General features: G+C 35.8%; 1 protein-coding gene across 19 annotated transcripts in view; it reads left to right on the forward strand.

The window, feature by feature from the left end:
- The first annotated feature begins 10,524 nt into the window (after positions 1–10,524).
- LOC101896141 (sodium/hydrogen exchanger 3) overlaps positions 10,525–23,959 on the forward strand; it is a 116,515-nt gene continuing 103,080 nt past the window's right edge. For all 19 annotated transcript variants that reach the window (XM_059124799.1, XM_059124800.1, XM_059124793.1 and 16 more), the window contains exon 1: positions 10,525–11,781. In XM_059124799.1, the coding sequence (XP_058980782.1) occupies positions 10,573–11,781 (1,209 nt within the window). In that variant the 5' untranslated portion in view covers positions 10,525–10,572. The remainder of the gene's footprint in view (positions 11,782–23,959) is intronic.

Consider the following 23,959-nt stretch of genomic DNA (forward strand, 5'->3'; position numbering starts at 1 on the left):
GCTAGAGTGATTCCGTCTGTCTGTCAGTCCGTCTGTCTGTTGAAATCACGATACATGCCACATTATTTGGCGTAGAGCGTCAAAATTTAGCAAAATAATTTGAATTGTGTCTAGGATGGTTGGTGTTGAATATGAGATATATCGGTCCACGTTTTGATATAGTCCCATATAACGGTACCTCCCAATATTCGGTATTTTGATCATTTTTGCCACACTTTTTCACGGATTTGTCTGAAAATTGGTATTTGTAGGTCATAATGGGTTCTAGCTCCGTTGGCGAAACATTGTATGTATATGTCCACGTTTTTGTATAGCCCTATATAGCGGTACCTTTTTATTTTTTTGGTTGTAATTGGTTCTTATGTTTCCATTACCCTAAGGTTGAGGGTATTAAAAGTTCGGCCCGGCCGAACTAAATGTTGTTAACTTGTTCTTTTTTTGTGGGGTCTAAAATGTATATTTCGGGGTGTTACAAACGGAATGACAAACTTAATATACCCTCCATACAATGATGGAGGGTATATTAATTTAAATAAAGTAGGTAGGGAGGTTACATACACCATGATTTTGCACCCTAATTTCTCAGAACGACACTATATCTCTATCTCTCCCTCTCTCTCTTCATTTTTCGCTCCTTATAGAGATGCTAATGAATATTAAATCAATATGCGTCTATGTATTTTGGCTATTTACTCTCCAATTCGATACCATTTTTGGTTAAACAATCGCATTTAGCAAGTTTTTAAATTGATACTTAATCGTTCAATTAACACCGGGATATCGAAAAAAAACGAAATATTTCCGAACTTCTAACTAAGTAGTCAGAGTCTGCTGCTACTTGGTTAGCTGGTTGGTTCGTTAGGTAGTTAGTTAGTTCGTTACCTAGCAAATACAAATATTGATTTATCTGCTATATTTAAAACATATTTTTTTTAATTGTTATTGGCTTTTTAAATATTTATTTTTCAAGACCATTGCGGTGGCGGCGGTGTTGTTGTTGTTCTCCATGTTCTTGTTCGAATTATTAGTTAATTTACAAATAACAAATTGTTTTATTATTAAAAAAAATTCCTCTATAAATTAATGGGATGAAAATTTATGGCAGGAGAGATATGGAGTGGTGGGTTGGTGAACTAGAAGAGGGTAGAAAGGTGAAGGGGAGAGGAGTGTGTTTGTCGGTGTGTGTCCATTATATATTAATTTTTAATATTTTTTTTTTTATTTATTACGCTCTTTTTTTATTTATTTTCTATTGAAAACTTCATATCACAATTAAAATTTTCACATGTCTTGACGCCTCTTTCAACGGCATCTTTATGGGTTGTTGTTGGCTGGTTAGCTGCTGCTGGCTGGTTGGTTGACTGATTGTTGTTGGCTGAAAGATAGCGCAGAGAATGTTATAAAGGTTCGGTATTTAAAAATTTTGAAACCAGTTTGAGTTGGTTATTGCGTGAGGTCAGTCTGCCAGTCAGTCGGAGTCGGTCCGCTCTAAGAATATCTGCCAAAGAACCAAAGAAACGTGATATGCTACACCTCTCGATATAGCGTTTCCAAAAAAAAAAAAAAAAAAATTAAAAAAAATAATAATAATTGAAACCGAAAATAAATTAAAAAAAAAAACAAAAGTGAAAATAACCGGATCCCCGTGGATATTTTTTTCAAATTGACATTTAATTAATTTGTGACAACAAGTGGATTGCTGGTTGCCTGATCATCTGCCTTTTTTATTTTTTGTGCCGGTACTTGTTTTTTTGGTTTCTTAGAAAAAAAAAAAAATTGTTATTGTTGTTTTTTTTTTATCAAATTGTTATCAGTGTCAAAACAACAATTTTTTTTTATCAATTAACCAACCAAGTGTCTTGGGGTTTTTGTCATTTATCGTAAACCACAACAGCGAGTGTCTTTTGTTTTTTTCCTCCATGGAAGATAAATTACTAGATAAATTAAAACTAAACACCCCCACCCCCCTACCTCCCCACCCATCCTAAACTGCTCATTGTGCTTCCCTTTAAATTATTGTTAATTGATAAAATTGCCTTTTTTCTCTTAACAAATTTGTTTGTGTGCCCTTCTGACCCATTTCAATTGGCCTGAAGCGGGCAAGTGTCTATGGTTGCCAAAAAAAAAAGAGACAACATTGTGCCACAATTTAATTAAAAATTTATTCCAATAAAAAAAATTATTGGAGCAAAAAAAAAAACAAAAACAAACACACAAAAATATTAAATTCATTAACACTTAAAAAAATATTATGACAGATGTGCCATTTATGCTGTCACCCCTTGATTGGGAAAGGCACCAAAAATTGCTAATTTATTTTTATTAAAAAAAAAAAAATAATAAAAAAAAACTTCAAAAATAATTCCGAATGTCAAGGTCAAGTTAAAAATACATTTAATATATTAAGACCAATTAGAGATAAAAAAAGGATCTCGTGTTCGAATTCCCTAAGAATTAGAAAGAAATATGGGAGAGGCACCAAAAATTGCTAATTTATTTGAAAAAAAAAAAAAAAAAAATTAATAAAAACCTAAAAATAATTCCGAATGTCAAGGTCAAGTAAAAAATACATTTAATATATTAAGACCAATTATAAAGAAATAAGGATCTCGTGTTGGAATTCTCTAAAAATTAGAAAGAAATAAGGGTCTCGTGTTCAAATTATCTAGGAATTTTATGTTTTCGAATTGTTGGCCACTGAAAATTTTTTGAGGGGAAATAATGTTCCTAGAACTGCCTGTGAAGTCACACTTTCTACAACATATATATCACAGGATTAGGTGAATTTCATTCAAGGAACAAGAAATATTAGGAAACTCCACAACTGCAGAAAGAAAAGAGGAGGAGGAACTAGTTTAACGCTTCATCTATAACATCCCATTGTCTAATGCAGTGTAGACTCAAAGATTTTTATCGAACTTTATTCCTCAAACTCACTGTTAAATTTCGAAATTTCCTATAAAAACAATCTTGATGCAGAATGGTGGCGAACGACATCTACATTTCAGTTTAGTCATGGCAGCTGATCTGTAGACTGCATAGAAAGACTAGTTTTTTTTTTTACCCTCAGCCATAAGTCTATCATTTGACACGGCCAAAACGTGCGTCGTCGAAATAACGCTTTTAGACCCTAGATCTCTTTGCACCAAATCCGTTTCAGGACGTTTGGAGTCGATCTATCAATGTTTGTCCATCCGTCAGTCTGTCTGTCTGCTGGGTGGGGCGCACAACAACTCTCGAAGGCGAGTAGCCAATTTGGTCCAAATTTGGTACATTGTAATATTGTTATCAATCGAGTTCGGACATGGGTAATATAGGTCGAAATTATCAAATAAATAAATAAATAAAATAAATTTACTGCTCAGAAAGAGACAGGATAATGCGACTTTTGCTCCAACTTCGTGAATCCTAATTCTTGTATCAGTGGGATTTTTAAGGAACATTTTCAAGGACCAAAAGACCAATAAACGTGGAATTTTTAAAGAATATTTATCAAGGACCTTTACAACAACAAACGGAGATTTTTTAAAGATTATTTTTCAAGGACCAAAACAGCAATAAACGTAGAATTTTTAAAGAATATTTTTCAAGGACCAAAGCTTCAATAAACGCGGTATTTTTAAAGATTATTTTTCAAGGACGAAAAGACCAATAAACGTGGAATTTTTAAAGAATATTTTCAAGGACCTTTACAACAACAAACGTGGATTTTTTAAAGAATATTTTTCAACGACCAAAAGACCAATAAACGTGGAATTTTAAAAGAATATTTTTCAAGGACCTTTAAAACAACAAACGGAGATTTTTTAAAGATTATTTTTCAAGGACCAAAAGACCAATAAACGTGGAGTTTTTAAAGAATATTTTTCGAGGACCAAAGCTCCAATAAACGCGGACTTTAAAGATTTACAACAATAAACTGAGATTTTTTAAAGATTATTTTTCAAGGATAAAAAATACCAATAAACGAGTTTTTTTTTTAAATAGTTTTCAAGGACCAAAGCTCCAATAAACGCAGACTTTTCAAAGATTATTTTTCAAGGACATTTACAACAATAAACGGAGATTTTTAAAGATTATTTTTCAAGGACTATAGCTCCAATAAACGCGGACTTTTTAAAGAATATTTTTCAAGGATCAAAATACTAATAAACGAGGATTTTTTAAAAAATATTTTTCAACGACCCAAAGACAAATAAACGCGGACTTTTTAAAGAATATTTTTCAAGGATCAAAATACCAATAAACGAGGATTTTTTAAAAACATATTTTTCAAGGGCCAAAAGACAAATAAACTTGGATTCCCACAAAGGGTCAACATTTTGAATAATTTTAACTTTTATAAAATATGATGTAAGAGCCCGATTGTCTTCAAATTACACACCTTACAATATTTTCATTAACCCATGGTCTGGTGTGAAGATGGAATATATCGGTGCACTCCCCCACAAAAAGTCGAAATTTTGAATTTATTATAACTCTCTGAAAATGCAAACTAATATTCAGAATCTTTTCAAATAGCACACATCCCAAGATGGTCCACCCCCCCCCCCCCAAAAAAAAAGGGTCAATATTGTCAATATCCATTACGCTTGTAAAACGCGAAATTTACATCCGATTCCATTCAGACTTCAGCCCTATTCCTTCGCACAGTACCCAGTTTAGTAACACCTAGTACTTTCCGAAAAATTATATTACACATTTCCAAAACCACCTTCATATCTCAATTCCAGATATCAAGAGAGAGAGAGAGAGATCTATATCGTATTTCAGGATACCAGCTCTATCTCTTTACCCAATACCCATTTTAGTGTACTATTTAGTACTTTTCGAACAATTAAAGTACAGTTTTCCAAAACCACCTCCAAAACTTAACAACAGACAGCAACACCTATATCAAATTTGAGGATTCCATCCCTATCCTTTCACCCAGTACCCAGTACCATTTAGTACTTGACGTATAAATACAGAACGTATTTCAGAAGCACCGCCAACGTAACATTAAAGTTTCAATTTAAAAAACCCTTTGCTGCACCTATGCTGCTGCACTGCATCAGTGAATCGCATTCCAAATTTCAGAATGGCTAGCTCATTTCATTTGTCCAACACTATGTGTTCAGTTTTTAGCACATTTTTCTTTCATAAAATCTCAATTGTTAGCCGATTTTTTTATAACTCACTAAGCGGATATTCTAGAGATTCTTTTTTTTTTTTTAATTATTTTTTATTTTTAAATCTGGATTTTCTCTTCCTAAGAACATTTTTGCATAATTCAAGAACCGCTTTTTAGGTTACCTATGAACCGATTTTTAAAATTTTCTGCAGTTCTTAATTTCCAATAAAAAAAATTTGTATATTTCTAATTTTCTCTTTCTTCCTTTCTTCTTGGACCAAAACCTATTCCTATTCTAGTTTATTTCGTTTATCCAATACAAAATATTACATTTTTACTACATTTTAGTACTTTTCGTGCCCTTTTAGTACGGATTTCCAAAAACCCAGCCTTATCCTATGCCTATGCACCAAGGCTGGCTCTCGTCTAAAATTTTGAGATTGAAGCTTCAGCCGTTTCGTCTGGACGTTGATTCTGGGTCAATCAGATTAGCGCCATCTACATTTAACATCTCCGGATACTTTTAATATGTCCTTGTTTGATTGACTTAGAGATTAATGACGTGAGGCACCTATATTTCAGTTTGAATTTTTTTCGTTATAAATGGTTCCATAGGTCGTGGTTTTGCTTGGGTATTTGATTGATTTTATTAAGATTTGATTAAAAGCTTTTATCAAAAAGATTTAATCAATAGCATCTATTAAAAACCTTTTGAGCTTCCCTCGAAATTCGCAAGAAGATCATTGATACATATCATATTTAGCGCCATCTACATTTCATACATTGTAAAGACCTTTTTGATTGTCTTGGGGATTTAGTAATTGAGGCACAAGAAAAAGCAAATGTATTTAAGAATTATTAATGTATAGAAGTTTGTAAAGCATAGCACTTAATTTACATAAGTGTCGCTTGATATTTATTATGACGAGTGACACCTATACTTCAATTTGATAGTTTTTCTTTATAAATGTTCATAATTTCCCCTCAGGGTTTAGTTAATTGACTGACCGATAGATTTTTTCAATAGCATCCATGAAGGACCTGATGAATTTTAAATTCATCATAACACGAAATTCGCAAAATTATTCTTTATATTCTTGAGGCATAGGAACGACATCTATAATTGATTTAAATGTTTGAACAATAGCCTTGAGACATCTACGCTTCAGTTTCTAGATATATTTTTCCTCCTCTTTTTACTTTTAAATTTTTCATTTGTATTATTTCTATTTTGGAAATTCGACAGATCGGCCCCCTAAAATTCTGCACACAAAAGAGCGACATCTGTAACTGAGTTTTCATACAGATTTATGTATCAATGCCCATTGTGCGTCATTTCACCTGTATTTTCTTAATGACCAATTAATAGACAAAACCAAAACAATTTCAAAGTCTACGTAAATGTTTTTTTTTTTTTATATTTTGCGATTCTTCAAAAAGGATAAGTTATCTCTAAATCATATTAGGGTGTTTTTTTCCAAACATTTTTATATTTTATTGCTAGATAAAGTGATTGACCGCTAACGCACAGGCAATATAAGATGTATATCAACAGTTGCACGAGGGTTTTTAATGTTACGGGGTAGGTCTTATCAGTGAGTGTATGACACCTGTACGTCAGCTTAAATACTTGTCCCCTTTTCTTTTTTAATTTCCCTGTCTATAATCATTTGATATATACTGATAGAGGGATAGGATAATCATCGCCTCTTCTTCAAATAAATACATACAATTGGAAATCGTACATGCGAATTATTAACGTCAATTCCAGATACATATTATGACGAACGACATCCAAATGTTAGTTCTATTATTTTTCCAATTACGATTTTTGCTTTTATCCCAAAAACAAAATTTTAATGTGTCCCCAGATCTACAAGACATCTTATTAAACCATTCTGAAGAGACCTCGAGCTCTTCTATTGGCCATAGAAGAGACCTCGAGCTCTTCTATTGGCCATAGAAGAGACCTCGAGCTCTTCTATTGGCCATAGAAGAGACCTGAAGCTCTTCTATTGACCATAGAAGAGACCTCGAGCTCTTATATTGGCCATAGAAGAGACCTCGAGCTCTTCTATTGGCCATAGAAGAGACCTCGTGCTCTTCTATTGGCCATAGAAGAGACCTCGAGCTCTTCTATTGGCCATAGAAGAGACCTCGAGCTCTTCTATTGGCCATAGAAGAGACCTCGAGCTCTTCTATTGGCCATAGAAGAGACCTCGAGCTCTTCTATTGGCCGTAGAAGAGACCTCGAGCTCTTCTATTGGCCATAGAAGAGACCTCGAGCTCTTCTATTGGCCATAGAAGAGACCTGAAGCTCTTCTATTGACCATAGAAGAGACCTGAAGCTCTTCTATTGACCATAGAAGAGACCTGAAGCTCTTCTATTGACCATAGAAGAGACCTCGAGCTCTTCTATTGGCCATAGAAGAGACCTCGAGCTCTTCTATTGGCCATAGAAGAGACCTGAAGCTCTTCTATTGACCATAGAAGAGACCTGAAGCTCTTCTATTGACCATAGAAGAGACCTGAAGCTCTTCTATTGACCATAGAAGGGACCTGAAGCTCTTCTATTGACCATAGAAGAGACCTGAAGCTCTTCTATTGACCATAGAAGAGACCTGAAGCTCTTCTATTGACCATAGAAGAGACCTGAAGCTCTTCTATTGACCATAGAAGAGACCTGAAGCTCTTCTATTGACCATAGAAGGGACCTGAAGCTCTTCTATTGACCATCGAAGAGACCTGAAGCTCTTCTATTGACCATAGAAGAGACCTGAAGCTCTTCTATTGACCATAGAAGAGACCTGAAGCTCTTCTATTGACCATAGAAGAGACCTGAAGCTCTTCTATTGACCATAGAAGAGACCTGAAGCTCTTCTATTGACCATAGAAGAGACCTGAAGCTCTTCTATTGACCATAGAAGAGACCTGAAGCTCTTCTATTGACCATAGAAGAGACCTGAAGCTCTTCTATTGACCATAGAAGAGACCTGAAGCTCTTCTATTGACCATCGAAGAAGAGACCTGAAGCTCTTCTATTGACCATAGAAGGGACCTGAACCTCTTCTATTGACCATCGAAGAAGAGACCTCAAGCTCTTCTATGGACCATAGAAGAAGAGACCTCAAGCTCTTCTATGGACCATAGAAGAAGAGACCTCAAGCTCTTCTATGGACCATAGAAGAAGTGACCTCAAGCTCTTCTATGGACCATAGAAGAAGAGACCTAAAGCTCTTCTATTGACCTTTCGAACCGGGTACTCAAGAATCTCACCGAATTTCACATTTTTGTATCTAAAGTCTTAAATCTAGATTTTTCGCATAATAAAACCAAAATTGAAGAATTCTTGAACCGATTTTAAAATCACCCATGAACCGGTTTTTAGGTCACCCATGAACCGGGTTTTCGGTTTTTTATTCAATTGAGTAACTTCCTTATTTTCAAATTAAAATTTACTTACAATTATTGATTTTCCACTTTATTTCTGTGTTACAATTGAAACTTAACCGGTTTTGATAAAACTCGCGGATCGGGTACCAGAGTCTCGCAGAATTTAATATTTTTTCTGTCTAATGTAAAAAGTTTATTTTTAAATTTAGATTTTCTCTATTTAAAATAGATTTTTTAGAATTCATTAACCGGTTTTTAAGACAACCATGAACCGGTTTTTCGGTTATTTTAATATACAAATACTTTTTTTTCATTAAAAATAAATACATTTATTCACAATCATTTATTTTCCTCTTTCTTGCCTCCTTACAATTGCGACTTTTAGCCGGTTTTTTTGACACCTCCCTAACCGGGTATTTCACATTTTTGTCGCATTTCATATTTTTTTTGTCTAAAGTAAAAAATGTATTCTTAAATTTGGATTTTCTCACTCTTAAACCGATTTTGTAAAATCCATGAACCGGTTTTTAAGACAACCATGAACCGGTTTTTCGGTTTTCTATATTCAAATACTTTATTTTTCATTAAAAATAAATACAAATTATGGACAATCATTTAAATTCCTCGTTCCCGCTGCCTTACAATTGCGAATTTCAACCGGTTTTGCGAAACCTCGCTAACCGGGTATATCAAATTCTTGTCGAATTTTATATTTTCTTTGTCTATAAAAAAACATTAAATTTTAAAATTTGGATTTTCTTTTCCTGAAACCGATTTTGTAAAATTCATGAACCGGTTTTTAAGGCAACCATGAACCGGTTTTTCGGTTTTTTATATTCATATATTTTATTTCTCATTAAAAATAAATAAATATATGCACCAACATTTAAAAACCTCTCTCCCGCTTCCTTACAATTGCAACTTTCAACTCGTTTTGTGACACCTCGCTAACCGGTTATTTCACATTTTTGTCGGATTTCATATTTTTTTTTGTCTAAAGAAAATAATTATTCTTAAATTTAGATTTTCTCCTTCTAAAAATAATTTTTTAAAATTCATGAACCCGTTTTTAAGACTGCCATGAACCGGTTATTCGGTTTATTATTCGAATGAGTTATTTTCTTATTTTCAAATTAAAACTTATAAGCAATTATAGATTTTCCACTTTCTTTCTTCCTAATAAATTCCAAACTTTAGCCGGGTTTTTGATAAATCGCAAACCGGGTTCTTCGGAATCTCGCCGAATTTCTTTTTTGTTTGTCTAAAGTAAACAATTTATGCCTGAAATTAAGATTTTCTCTTGCTAAAATCAATTTTGAAGAATTCATGAACCGGTTTTTGGATTACCTATGAACCGGTATTTCGGTTTTTTATTCGAATGAGTTACTTTCCTATTTTCAAATTAAAACTTATAAGCAATTATAGATTTTCTACTTTCTTTCTTCCTAACAATTCCCAGCTTTAACCGGGTTTTTTGATAAATCGCAAACCGGGTTCGGAATCTCGCCGAATTTCTTTTTTTTCGTCTAAAATAAATAATTTATCCCAGAAATTTAGATTTTCTCTTGCTAAAACCAGATTTGTAAAATTCAGAAAACCGGTTTTTGGATAAGCCCTGAACCGGTTTTTCGGTTTTTTTCAATAAATTTATTTTTTTTTTTAATTAAAATTAAATTGTAAAAACAATTATTAATTTTTCCCTTTTTTTCTTCCTTTACAGATCTAACCTGCAACCACGTACTTAAGCAACTACCCAATTACTTAACGTTAAAAACGTCCCACAAATTAGCGTAAATATAAACTAAAATTACAACAACAAAAAAAAAAAAAACAAATTTAAATGTTGGCGTGATAAAAAAAACCCTACGAACCCTTAAAATAAATCCAAGAAAAATTAAAAAAAATAACCCTGCACCCCATCACCCGGGAAATAATTGAATTCATTCCTGGAGATTTTTATAGAAAATCCCCACTCCTCAGCCCTTTCCCTTGGAATTGTTTTGTGTTCAACATTGCTGTTGTTGGATACAAGAAGCAACTAGAAGGCAGCGAAAGGAAAGCACGTTATGTTCCAAGACCTTTTCATAAGGAGTTCCAATGAAATTTTCTTTCGAGGTCCTGAATGTGGCGGTGGCGACAACGCCAAACGAGTTGAGAAGAGTTTTCTAAATTTCCCCAACCCCAAACAAACGAAGTCGTCCCCAACAATTATTTCCAAGACAACAACAACAAAAAATATGGCTGTTAGTAAAAAAATCGTCGAATCGACGACGACAATGGCGGATCGCAAGAAAGAACCCTTGTCGCTGGATAAAAAGAAAACCCCATCCCTGGAACAGGAATTGAATTTGGCCCGTCGCGCCTGCTGGTGCAGCCGAACGAAGAGCGGTGATGATGACGATGGTGATGGTCTGGTAGATAGAGAATCGGAACATGAATGCTGTGAGAATTGCTTTAAATCAAACGATGATATTGGACAAGAAGAAATAAATTTAGAAAAAACTACAACAACAAAAACAACAACGGTTTTGAATGGTGCTAAAAACAACAAAAACATAATATTTAGTGAAAATATTAAGAATACAACAACAACTAATGATAATACTATGGATAGAAATAGTAAATTAGACAAGTCATTTAGTGTAAAGGAAAATCCCATCCCAACAACAAAAACAACAACAACTACAAATAACTTAATTAAGAGAAAACCTACTGCTAAGCCTCCCAAGCACAACCAGGAGACCCAAAATGACGACGACGTTAAGAATGATAATAATGATGGTGATGACGATGATGAAAATGAGGACATTGTAAATACAAATTCCAAACTTGCCGACTCATCTTCATTGTTGTCTTCATCGTCCGCCACCTCCCCAGCTTCACAAAATTCCAAATTCGTGGCCAGTTTGAAGGCATTCTTCCTAGCCCTTTGGTTGGGCTTTGTCAATTTTTGTGAACGCAACACCATAAAACGCAACGATCCCCGTTTTGAGGTGTATCGCCAGAAGCCGGAAACCCAAATGCAACAATCCACAACAACAACAACCAACAATAAGACGGAAAACGGCGCCAAGGATTCGAGGAAGCAGTTCAAATTCAAATTGTTGACTAGCAAAAAAGTCATTTTCCTTTTGTTGGTCTGCTTCTTTTTCTCCTGCATTAATCGCATTGAGGCTCGTCCCAATACCGCTGCGGATGGTGGTGGTGGCGCCGAGGGAAATACTGTTGGTGCCGGGGCCGAAAATGTCTACACCGTAACACCCGGAAAAGTCAATGTGAGTACTTGGAATTATTTTTTCGTATTTTTTTTTTTTTAAATGGAAAGGATAAGGAATTCTATGAATTATTAAACAGCCCTCGTATTCTCTAAAAGACTTTGAGGTCTACTCTAGGAGACCTAGTGTTTTTCTATAGAAACCATAAAAATGTGGAGGTCCTCTCTAGAAGTCTTGGAGGTCTTCCATAAGAGATTTGTAAGTCTTCTTTAGAAGACTTGGAGGTCTTCCATAGAAAACCTAGAGATCTTCTATAGAAGACCTCGAGGATTTCTATAAAAGATTTGGATGTCTTCCACAGAAGATTGGAGGTCTTTCACAGACTTCATGTCGTCTGTGAAAGATCTCTCTTTTCTAGAAGACTTGGAGATCTTCTAAAGAAGATTTTTAGGTCTTCTCTAGAAGACTTAGAGATCTTCTCTACGAGACTTGGTTGACTTCTCATGAATATTGGGAGTCCTTCCATAGAAGACTTGGAGGTCTTCTCTAGAAGACTTGGAGGTCTTCTCTAGAAGACTTGGAGGTCTTCTCTAGAAGACTTGGAGGTCTTCTCTAGAAGACTTGGAGGTCTTCTCAGAAGACTTGGAGGTCTTCTCTAGAAGACTTGGAGGTCTTCTCTAGAAGATTTGGAGGTCTTCTCTAGAAGACTTGGAGGTCTTCTCTAGAAGACTTGGAGGTCTTCTCTAGAAGACTTGGAGGTCTTCACTAGAAGACTCGGAGGTCTTCTCTAGAAGACTTCTAGGTCTTCTCTAGAAGACTTCGAGGTCTTCTCTAGGAGACTTCGAGGTCTTCTCTAGAAGACTCGGAGGTTTTCTGTAGAAGACTATGAGGTCTTAAATAGAAGACTTGGAGGTCTTCTGTAGAAGACTAGGAGGTCTTCCATAGAAGACTTGGAAGTCTTCCATAAAAGACTTGGAAGTCTTCTCTAGAACACTTGGAGGTCTTCCATAGATGGCTTGGAGGTCTTCTCTAGAAGACTTGGAGGTCTTCTTTAGAAGACTTGGAGGTCTTCTCTAGAAGACTTGGAGGTCTTCTCTAGAAGACTTGGAGGTCTTCCATAGAAGACTTGGATTTCTTCTCTAGAAGACTTGAAGGTCTTCTCTAGAAGACTTGGAGGTCTTCTTTAAAAGACTTGAAGGTCTACCCTAAAAGACTTGAAGGTCTCATCTAGAAGACTTAGAGGTTTTCCCTGTAAGAATTAGAGGTCTTCCATGTAGATGACTTGGAGGTCTTCCATAGCAGACTTGGAGGTCTTCTCTAGAAGATTTTGAGGTCTTCTCTAGAAGATTTTGAGGTCTTCTCTAGAAGACTTGGAGGTCTTCTCTAGAAGACTTGGAGGTCTTCTCTAGAAGACTTGGAGGTCTTCTTTAGAAGACTTGGAGGTCTTCCATAGATGACTTGGAGTTCTTCCATAGATGACTTGGAGGTCTTCCACAGAAGACTTGGAGGTCTTCTTTAAAAGACTTGCAGGTCTTCTCTAGAAGACTTGAAGGTCTTCTCTAAAAGACTTGAAGGTCTTCTCTAAAAGACTTGAAGGTCTTATCTAGAAGACTTAGAGGTTTTCCCTGTAAGAATTAGAGGTCTTCCATGTAGATGACTTGGAGGTCTTCCATAGCAGACTTGGAGGTCTTCTGTAGAAGATTTTGAGGTCTTCTCTAGAAGACTTTGAGGTTTTCTCTAGAAGACTTGGAGGTCTTCCATAGAAGACTTGGAGATCTTTCATAGAAGACTTGGAGGTCTTCTATAGATGACTTGAAGGTCTTTTATAGAAGACTTGGAGGTCTTCCATAGATGACTTGGAGTTCTTCCATAGATGACTTGGAGGTCTTCTCTAGAAGACTTGGAGGTCTTCTTTAGAAGACTTGGAGGTCTTCTCTAGAAGACTTGGAGGTCTTCTCTAGAAGACTTGGAGGTCTTCTCTAGAAGACTTGGAGGTCTTCTCTAGAAGACTTGGAGATCTTCTCAAAAAGAATTGAAGGTCTTCCATAGAGGACTCGGAAGACTTGAAGGTCTTCCCCCGATTGTTTTCCAAACAAGCAAAAAATCCGCAGTCCATGAGACCCGGTAATATATCCTCCGCCACACAAATTGCCATGCATTTTCATGCCTTTGCAATGCAAATATATATTTCAGAACAATTTTCTGGTCTGTTTTGACTCGTAAATATTTGTGTTTTGAAAATTATAAATATAAAAGCAACAACAGCAACGACAATGCGCACCACAAATCTACAATTAAATAACTGTGAAATTTAAATAAATTTTAATGACAGCCTTGTTTGATTTATGATCATTTAATTCCAAATAGCAACAACAACAACGGTCACAGAGAGAAGGGAAAACAATGTCTGGTCACGGGTACCTCTGCCATACAACTCGGTTTCCCATCCACCCTCTCCTACCCATTCATTCTAGCTTCAATGTCGATCATATAACATTGGTGCCTCTCTTTTTTTTTGCCAGCCAGACTTTACACAGCATTCAAATGTGAATACAAAATAAGGAAGGCCCTCGTTGTTGTTGGTGGCTTTTTTATGAATGGATATATTGACAAAGTTTAGAAATGTAAATAACTTTTAAATGTTTAACTGAATCTACAACAAAAAACCTGGCTAACAAAATAGTGGCACCAAACAAATGCTTATCATTAATTACATGACATAAAGAGAAATTATGTAATTTTGTTTTGAAGGTATTTTTACAACGAAGTCATGTGACTGACTGTCAGTCATCAACCAACTCAAATAAGTTGGGGGGTTTACAGAAGCTTTTGGCATGGCAAAGTAGAGAACAAATAAATTGTTGGAATTAGGAGAAATGGAGGAAAATCTGCTGGGAATTCAAAGTGCACAATTGGTAATCATCAAATGGGGATATCAGATATAATGGATATAATGGACAATTCATGCAAGCGATATTCTCTCCCTTCTTTTCTCTCTCTCTTCTTGTAGAGAAATTAATACCAAAATACCATCAGAAAAAAAAAATCTATGTATTCAAGACGTCCTAAAGAAAGATAGACTGCTCTAGAACTTATTCTAACCAAGAGAACCTTGAGAAACTTTATAAGTTTAGAGCAGACCTGCAAAAAAGTCGCTCAAATTTGAACAAAGAGTAAAACCCACTCGAATTCGAGCGGAAGCGCTCCCGGGAGTAGGAAAAAAAACGAGCAAACAAATTTTTCTCTTTTTCTTCTCTCTCCCGAGAAAGACGAGCCAATCTATGCTATGGCTTAGAGGGACTTCAAGAGGTCCTATACGTGTAGCGAACTTTTGGAAGTTGTCCTATATATAGGCTACCTACTCTTACAGAGGACTTTAAGAAGGTCTAATACATATTGGGTTCCTTCAGACGGACTTTTTAATATTAAAAAAACGTCCGAAGTTATTACATATCTAGAGAACTTTTAGAGGATCTAGAATGTCTTCTATGTCTTTGGATCTTCAGAGGGTATGAGGACCCTTAGATAGTGTTTCTTCAGAGGATCTTCGAAAGTTACTTATTATAGAAACCTTCAGAAGGGTTTTTCCTGTATAAAGGTTTTTCAAGAGGTCTTTAATGACTTTGAGGTGGTCTGCAGAACTTTCCAAAGGTCTTTTATGTGTAGAGGACCACCTAAAGGTCTTCTATTGGGGTAAATCTCCTACGTACAAAAGATTCCCCAAGAATTTTCCAAAGCTCTTGTATATGTTGATGACCACCAAAACGTCTCCTAGGGGTTGAAAATCTCCAGAAGGACTTCTAGGTATAGAGGACCTTCAGCCGGTCTTCTATGAATAGATAGTATGGGTTTCATACTTGAAAAGATCTTTAGAATTTCAATAATTTATTAACAATTCTCAAAATGTTCAACTCTAAAGTTTTTCAAGTTTAAGAGAGCCTTCTGCAGGTTCAGAGCATCTTCATACGCTTTTCGGCGTATAGGAAACCTAAAACTAGGTCTCCTTCATACAGAAGACCCCCCAAGTATTTTCTAAAGCACTTCAATATGTTGACGACCACTGAAAGGTCTTCTAGGTGTAAAAGACCTTCAGAAGAACTTCTAGGTATAGAGAATCTCCAGCAGGTCTTCCGTGAATAGACGGCCGGAAAAATGTTTTCAGGCCTGAGAAGGTTTTCAGAAGTTAAACCATTTATTGAGAATTTCTCAGGCGATTTTCTTCTGAAGTTATTCAAAGTATAGAGAGCATTTGAAACTGTTTTATGTACAGAGGACCTTTAAACGTTTATTCACCCCCGAAGAATTTGCCAAAGCTCTTCTATGTGTTGAGGACCACCAAATGGTCTTTTGGGTGAAGAAGATCTCCAGAAGGATTTCTAGGCATATAGAACCTCTAACAGGTTTTCCATCAGAAGGTCTTCAGAAGTCCAAGTATTTTTTGAGGACTCTCAAGTGATTTTTCTGTAAATGGTAGACCTCCAGCTCTTCTATAGATAGAAATAAATCCGAAAGACTTCCAGTCACTGAGACATGTTGCTTCTATAGAAAAAAGTAGAGTCTATGCCCTTCACAGAGTTGTTTTTTTTTTCTTTAAAAAAATCCGACCTAAAATAATTGAGGTATCCAATTTTTTCTATAGAAAAAAAAAAAAAAAAAAAACATTAGTCTGATCTGAGGCCTTCGATTTTTTCAGTCTGAAGTGAGGTCTCCTATTTTTTTCTATAATGAAAAAAAAAACACCGACCTTAGTCTGAACTGAGGTCTCCGAATTTTTCTATATAGAAGCAAAGACCTCAGTATGAACTCTAAGGTCTCCGAACTTTTTCTATATAGAAAAAAAGATCTCAGTCTGATCTGAGGTCTGCGATTTTTATACCCTCCACCGTAGAATGGAAGGTATCTTATATTGCCATTCCGTTTGTAACAAAATATATATATTCTTGATCAGCATAAAATTCTATGTCGATTTTGCGATGTCCACCCACCTTTGCGTCTGGTCAAATCACTCTAGCTTCCGAACGAAATGAAGTAGGTTGATAAAATTTTACTCAAATGTATATTATGTCTGCAGGACTTTTTGTATTGAAATGAGCCATGTAGGTCCACGTTTCGGTCTAGCCCCCATATAATAGTACCTCCCTATATCTGGTATTTTGATGATTTTAGCGACATTATTCATCGGAATTGTTTCAAATTTGGTATTTGAAGTTCGTAATAGATACTACAGCCTCAGGCAGAAAATTGTCTGTGCAGGTCCACGTTTTGGTAGGCCCCATATAATGTACCTATATTCAATACTATGTTGATTTTAGCGGCATTATATATCGTAATGGATACTAGAGCCTATGACAGAAAATTTCGCATGACCGTCCTCGTCTTCGTATATCCCCATTTTAGCGACATTATTCACCGATTTTTTTTCAAGTTTCGCATTTGGATATTGTAATGGCTTATGACAAAAGTTGCCTATACAGGTCCACGTCGTCGTATAGACCCTAATATAATGCCTACATTTGGTATTTATAAGACTTTAACAGAATTTTTAATGGATTTAATTTTTTTTTTGATAATTGACAAATTCGTTTCAAAAGGCGGAGCGTATTCAGAGTTGTGCCTGGCCGAATTTACAGTCTTTTTATATTTTTTTTTCTATATAAAAAAGAAGACTTATCTGAAGTCTCCGTTTTTTCCGAAGAAGAAAAGACTCAATCTGATCTCAGATTTTTTTCTATAGAAAATTTTCTTGGTCCTTCGACTATGATATATTTAGCCAAACAATTTTTAGTAGCCCTTGTCCTCCTCTTTTTTTTTGGTCTAATTGGCAATATTTTGTTCAAGTATTTATTGTATTACCTCCTCTGCTTTCTTCTCATTATTTCTTCTCAGAATTAATGTTATAAATTTGAATCTTGATATCATTGTCTGCTCTGCGCTTTTTGTTTGTTTAGCATTCTTTTAGATAATTTTTGTTTCTGTTTGTATTTTTTTCTCATATTATTTCTTGATGTAATATTAAGCTTATTTATGATTTGTTTTCTTTTTTTTTTGTCTTTCATTTTCTGTAATGTAAATATTTGTGTGTCTCGTTTTTTTATTATTCTCCAATGCTTGTGCGATTTGCCATGGTGATAAAAATGATGAACCTTTTTTTTTTAATTTTTTCCCGACGACAATCTTGTTAATATTTGTTGGAGAAAGGCAAAGGAAAAACATTGGCCATTAATCTGAGGGCGAGATTTCCTAAGTCAACAAATTTCAAGAGATTTCAAATGCCTTGAAATTTTCCTTGAAGGGTTTTCTAGGTGGATTAATTTTTTTTTTGGTGGATTAATTTTAGTTAAATATTTTAATTAAAATTTTGAAGGACATTTAAGAGTTATGAGACTTTGAAGGACATTTGGGAAATTTTGTGAGAGAGAAAAATTTTTACTCTCAGAGACATGGGTGAGATGAAAAAAACTGCAACCGACTTCAGACTGCTGTCATTTCTAAGCCACTCGTCCGACGGCTGTTAAAATTATTTCTGTGACAGTTCATTATATTGTTTACAAGCGTACAAAAGCATTTTGGTGAGAATTTTCCGGAAAAAAAAGTTACTCGTGATGGAGTTCGAGCGTGATAGTGTAATTTCTCTATATTTGGCTGGAAAACCACAAGTGGCTATCGTTAGAGCACTCCAGCATTTAAATGTGAATAAATATTTTGTGTCTCGTACCATCTCTCGTTACTCGGTCGGTGATACAGGTAGCGTAGCCCAACGTCAAGGTGGTGGAAGTGGACGGAAGAAAACTGCAACATCAGCAGAAATAATTAGAAAAATAAAGACGCGACTTGATCGAAACCAGCGTCGCAGTGGCCGAAAAATGGCTCGTGAGCTGAACATATGGCAATATTCCATTCGGCAAATATTGAAAAATGAGCTCGGAGTAAAGCCATTGAAATTCCAAAAAGTGCAAGAACTTGCACCGCAGCAGAAAGAAAATAGTCTCTAGAGAGCTAAAGGGTTGCTTCGCTTGGCCGAAAGTGGTGAACGGTCAAATTTGGTTTTCTCCGATGGACAATATGGTCGTGTTTACTTGCCAAAGAGGTCAGCTGAAAATGTGCACCTTCGGTTGGCCACCAAAACTTAATCGCCGGCCATGGTGATGTTGTGATGGGTGTGGGCCGCCATAACAGCCGATGGTCGCTCTCCGCTCGTATTAATCGACCGTGGCATCAGAATAAATGACGAATATTATCGTGAAAATATTCTGGAGGAAGGCCATGGTGGTGGTGTGGGCCGCCATAACAGCCGATGGTTGCTGTCCGCTCGTATTAATCGACCATGGCATCAGAATAAATGCCAAATATTATCGCGAAAATATTCTGGAGGGAGGCCATGGTGATCGTTTTGGCCGCCATAATAGGCGATAGTCACTCTCCGCTCGTATTAATAAACCGTGGCATCAGAATAAATGCCAAATATTATCGCGAAAATATTCTGGAGGGTGTATTAAAGCCTTAGGCCACGCAAATATTTTGGCCGCAGACCTTGGACATTCCAACAGGACTCGGCATCATCGCACTCAGTAATGTTAACAAAATGAGGTTCCTCGCTTCATGTCCAGCGCACAATGGCCACCAAAATCTCCGGATACCAAACCGTTGGACTATTGTGTCTGGAGAATTTTGGAAAGCAAGGTTGGCACTTAAAAATGCCAAAGTGTCGATCACCTCAAGCAAACACTTCGTCTTCGGGAATGGTCCAAAATACCGCAGAGCAACATTCGGGCAACGTGTGACGGTTTCATTGGCCGTTTGAAGACCATAATTCGTGCCTAAGGTGACCAATTCGAACAAATCTAGACTTATTCTAAAATTTGATGCTATTTCCTACATTTTTTTTGCTTTCATTCAATAAATTTTGGAAGGCAAGGTTGGCACTAAAAAATACCAAAGCAAGCGCTTCGCCGGGAATGGGCCAAAATACCGCAGAGCAACATTCGGGCAGCGTGTGACGGTTTCATTGGCCGTTTGGAGGCCATAATTCGTGCCAAAGATGACCAATTCGAACAAATCTGAACTTATTCTGAAATTTGATGCTATTTCCGATATTTTTTCTTTCATTCAATCAAGTCATGAGAGATCTTTAATAGAAAAAGAGGCCATGTTGATAGGTCTCCAGTGGGAAGTCTGTAAACCCATCCCACTCGATTTTTAAGAAAAACCCTTTCCTCAAATCTCAGAAAAAAAATATTTAATTTTTTCCACTGCCACATGACTTGCTGTTCTTCATCATAAAAATGTCAAATATCTTATCCGGATTTATGTTCCTCTACACCCGTCATGATCATCATTGACGATAAAATAATAATTTACCCTCAAAACGCTGCTAATTGAATGAATGTCAACTGAGGAGATTTAAAGATTTGAAAACTTGAAAATATTTTTTCTGTAATTTATGCCTTCCCTTGGCAATTGCTGGTAATCTATCGGTTTCTTTTTTTGTGCCTTTGTCACTTGTCACGCTCCAATGCATTGTCATGAACTTGAAAGCAAAAAACTACAACAACAACAACAATATTTAATTATCGTCGTAAGTTACAGAGAAGATTAGAAAATTGGTTCCACAAATTACCAACACCCCGAACGGATATTTAGACGACATTTAGCGTTTTTTTTGTTTACTTGCCTAAATACCACTAACGTATTTGTTTGACGTGTTCTGTCGAACTTGTCACTGTTTTTATCTCAGTCTGCTGTTTATGGAGGAAGTTAGCTAAAGTGCTTGTAAATCTTGAGGAATTGTGGATTTGGGAAGCGGTGACAAGTTTTTTTTTTGAAAAATTCTAGACAATGGGATTTACGATGGCTTAAATTTGCGCTAGCTTTACGATATGTATGACAACCTCTGTTCAAATGGGGACTGGTGTGAAGTGATGTATCGAAGTATGTTCTACACATAGAAGACTTCTCAAAAAACATGGATTATTTTATGAGCATAAAATTTTTGTTGGACAAAGTTCGTAGGCGGAGGCTTTACAGTTTGTTTGACAACCTATGTTCGAAGTGGACATGTTGGAAACAACTTTATTGAAGAAAGAGAAATTTCAAAACACCTGGCAATTGGAATTTCCGTCTACAACGTGGAGAGTTGTAAGATTTGTAGAACTTGCTTTGTTCGAAGCGGACATGTTTGAAGAGAAATGTGTAGAAATTACAATATTTCAGGATTTCCATATACATAGAGAACTTTCCATCAAAGAAAAGATGCTTTTCATTAAAGAAAACTTCTCAGGTTTGTTTTATGAGAATGACATTTTCCGCCGACAAAGTTCGGTGGCGGAGGCTTTACAATTTGTATGACAAGATATGTTCGAAGTGGACATGTTGGAAACAAATTTATTGACGAAAAATACCTTTTAAAACCCCTGGCAATTGGAATTTCGGTCCACAACATGGGGAGTTGTAAAATTTTTGTGACAAGCTAGGCTCAAAGCGGACAGGCTTAAAGGGAAGTATGTAGAAATTACGATATTTCCGGAATTTCCTAATACATAGAGAACTTTCCAAAAAATAGAGATGCTGTTTATTAAGGAAGACTTCTCAAAAAAAACGAGTTTGCTGGTCATAAAGACTTGGGTCCTTTTTATGAGAACTATATTTTCCGCGGTCAAAGTTCAGTGGCGGAGCCTTTACAATTTGTGTGACAACACATGTTCGAAGTGGACATGTTGGAAACAAATTTATGGAGAGTTGTACGATTTGTAGAACTTCCTATATTCGAGGTGGACATGTTTGAAGGGAAATATCTAGAAATGACGATATTTCAGGACTTCTTTTATACATAGAGAACTTTCCAAAGAAAAGGGATGGCGTCCATTAATATATTTGAACATTTTATGAACATAGAATTTTCGATTGAAATAGCGCTGTAAGACTTGCATAACAATCTATGATCGAACTGGACATGTTGGACAAAAATTATTGAAGAAAAATATATTTCAAAACCCCTGGCAATTAGAAATGACTATATTTATGGACATCTGTCCTTAAATATCTTTGGATATTTTATGAACATGGAATTTTGTGTTGACATAGTGCCCTAGGACTTTCATGACAACATTCGAAGTGAATGTGTTTGAGACATTTCAGGTACGCCAGGGTGTCTCTATAGACAAGATGGCGGGGCCAGGGTGTCTCTATAGACGAGCTGGCGGGGCCAGGGTGTCTCTATAGACGAGCTGGCGGGGCCAGGCTGTCTCTATAGACGAGCTGGCGGGGCCAGGGTGTCTCTATAGACGAGCTGGCGGGGCCAGGGTGTCTCTATAGACGAGCTGGCGGGGCCAGGGTGTCTCTATAGACGAGCTGGTAGGACAGTGAGTCCAAAACTCCACGTCTATTGATCCTTGAAAAAATATTCTTTAAAAATCCACGTTTATTGGTCTGTTGGTCCTTGAAAAATATTCTTAAAAAATCCACGTTTATTGGTCTGTTGGTCCTTGAAAAATATTCTTAAAAAATCCACGTTTATTGGTCTACTGGGCCTTGAAAAAATATTCTTTAAAAAATCCACGTTTATTGATCTATTGGTCCTTGAAAAAACACAATTTAAAAAATTCACGTTTATTGGTCTTTTGATCCTTGAAAAATATTCTTTAAAAAAATCCACGTTTATTGGTCTATTGATCCTTGAAAAATATTCTTTAAAAAATCCACGTTTATTGGCCTGTTGGTCCTTGAAAAATATTCTTAAAAAATCCACGTTTATTGGTCTGTTGGTCCTTGAAAAATATTCTTTAAAAATTCTCCTTTATTGGTCTTTTGGTCCTTGGAAAAATATTCTTTAAAAATTCTCCTTTATTGGTCCTTAAAAAATATTCTTTAAAAAATCCACGTTTATTGGTCCTTGAAAAAATATTCTTTAAAAAGCTCCACGTCTATTGGTCCTTGAAAAAATATTCTTTAAAGAATCCACGTTTATTTGTCCTTAAAAAAAATTTATCACAAATTTATTGAAAAAATTAAATGAAAAAATATTTTTTAAAAAGTCCAGATTAATTGGTCTTTTGGTCCTTAGAGGATGGCAAATTATGTTCGAAGTGAACCTTTTTTCAATACTTTACTTCAAACATGTCCACTTCGAACCTAGACTGTTGCACATATCATACAAATGTGTTTTTTTTACTGGGAGACCATGTTTTAGCCCAAATTTTGTAGTAGTTCCAATCACCGGACCCAGGCCTACATTAGTTCGACCAAGAACTCTAATTTTGACAACAATTTGACAGTTATCTTAGTCCTTTTTTCACTACTCTGATCTGACTCTCTTTGAATTGCGATCTGCGATTGAATTGGTTGTCAAATGGACTTACTGGCCGACCTTATGTAGGCCGTGTCCTTTACCGCTGAATCCTTGAATTTCCAACAGTGTCCCTTCACACCTTTGACATTTAAAACAATTCTGAGCATTTGGTGAAAAAAGTTTGTCCTGCATGAATTTACATCATCATCGAACTTGTTTTGCTATCAGAAATTACATTCCTGTCTATGACGTCCTTACATTGTAATAGCCTTCGCTGAAAGAAGAACAAAACTTTGTTTTTATTTTTCTGCCAATAACTCGGAAGAATTCGTGTTATTGGCAAATTGAAAAACTTTTTTGTTTTGTTTATTCAAATCGATAATGAAATGAGCATTCGAACATATACACATCGACATGGATATTTGATTTTTTCTTTTTGCAATAATTGTCACAGCTCTGGTTTGACAGAGGGTGACACATTTGGAACATGGAACATGTGCATACGCACGTCATCAATGGCTCAGATAGAGATGTCATGGGGAGAATTTTTGGAATGGAGTTTGGAGTAAAAATTGAAACGTTTTCAGTCAAAAAAAAAAAAAAAAAAAAAAAAGCAGAAAAAGTCCGTCTGTCCGTCTGTGGTAATCACTCTAGCTTCCGAAAGAAATGAAGTAGGTTGATAAAATTTTACTCAAATGTATATTATGCCTGCAGGACTTTTGGTATTGAAAATGGGCCATGTAGGTCTACGTTTTGGTATAGCCCTCATATAATAGTACCTCCGGATCTTCAGTATTTTGATGATTTTAGCGACATTATTCACTGGAATTGTTTCAAATTGGGTATTTGAAGTTCGTAATGGATATTACAGCCTATGACAGAAAATTGCCTGTGCCGGTTCATGTCTTCGTATAGCCCCCATATAACGGTACCTCCCAATATTTGGTACTTTGA

This window comes from Musca domestica, unplaced genomic scaffold (genome assembly GCF_030504385.1).
Source record: "Musca domestica strain aabys unplaced genomic scaffold, Musca_domestica.polishedcontigs.V.1.1 3, whole genome shotgun sequence".
Lineage (NCBI taxonomy): Eukaryota > Metazoa > Arthropoda > Insecta > Diptera > Muscidae > Musca > Musca domestica.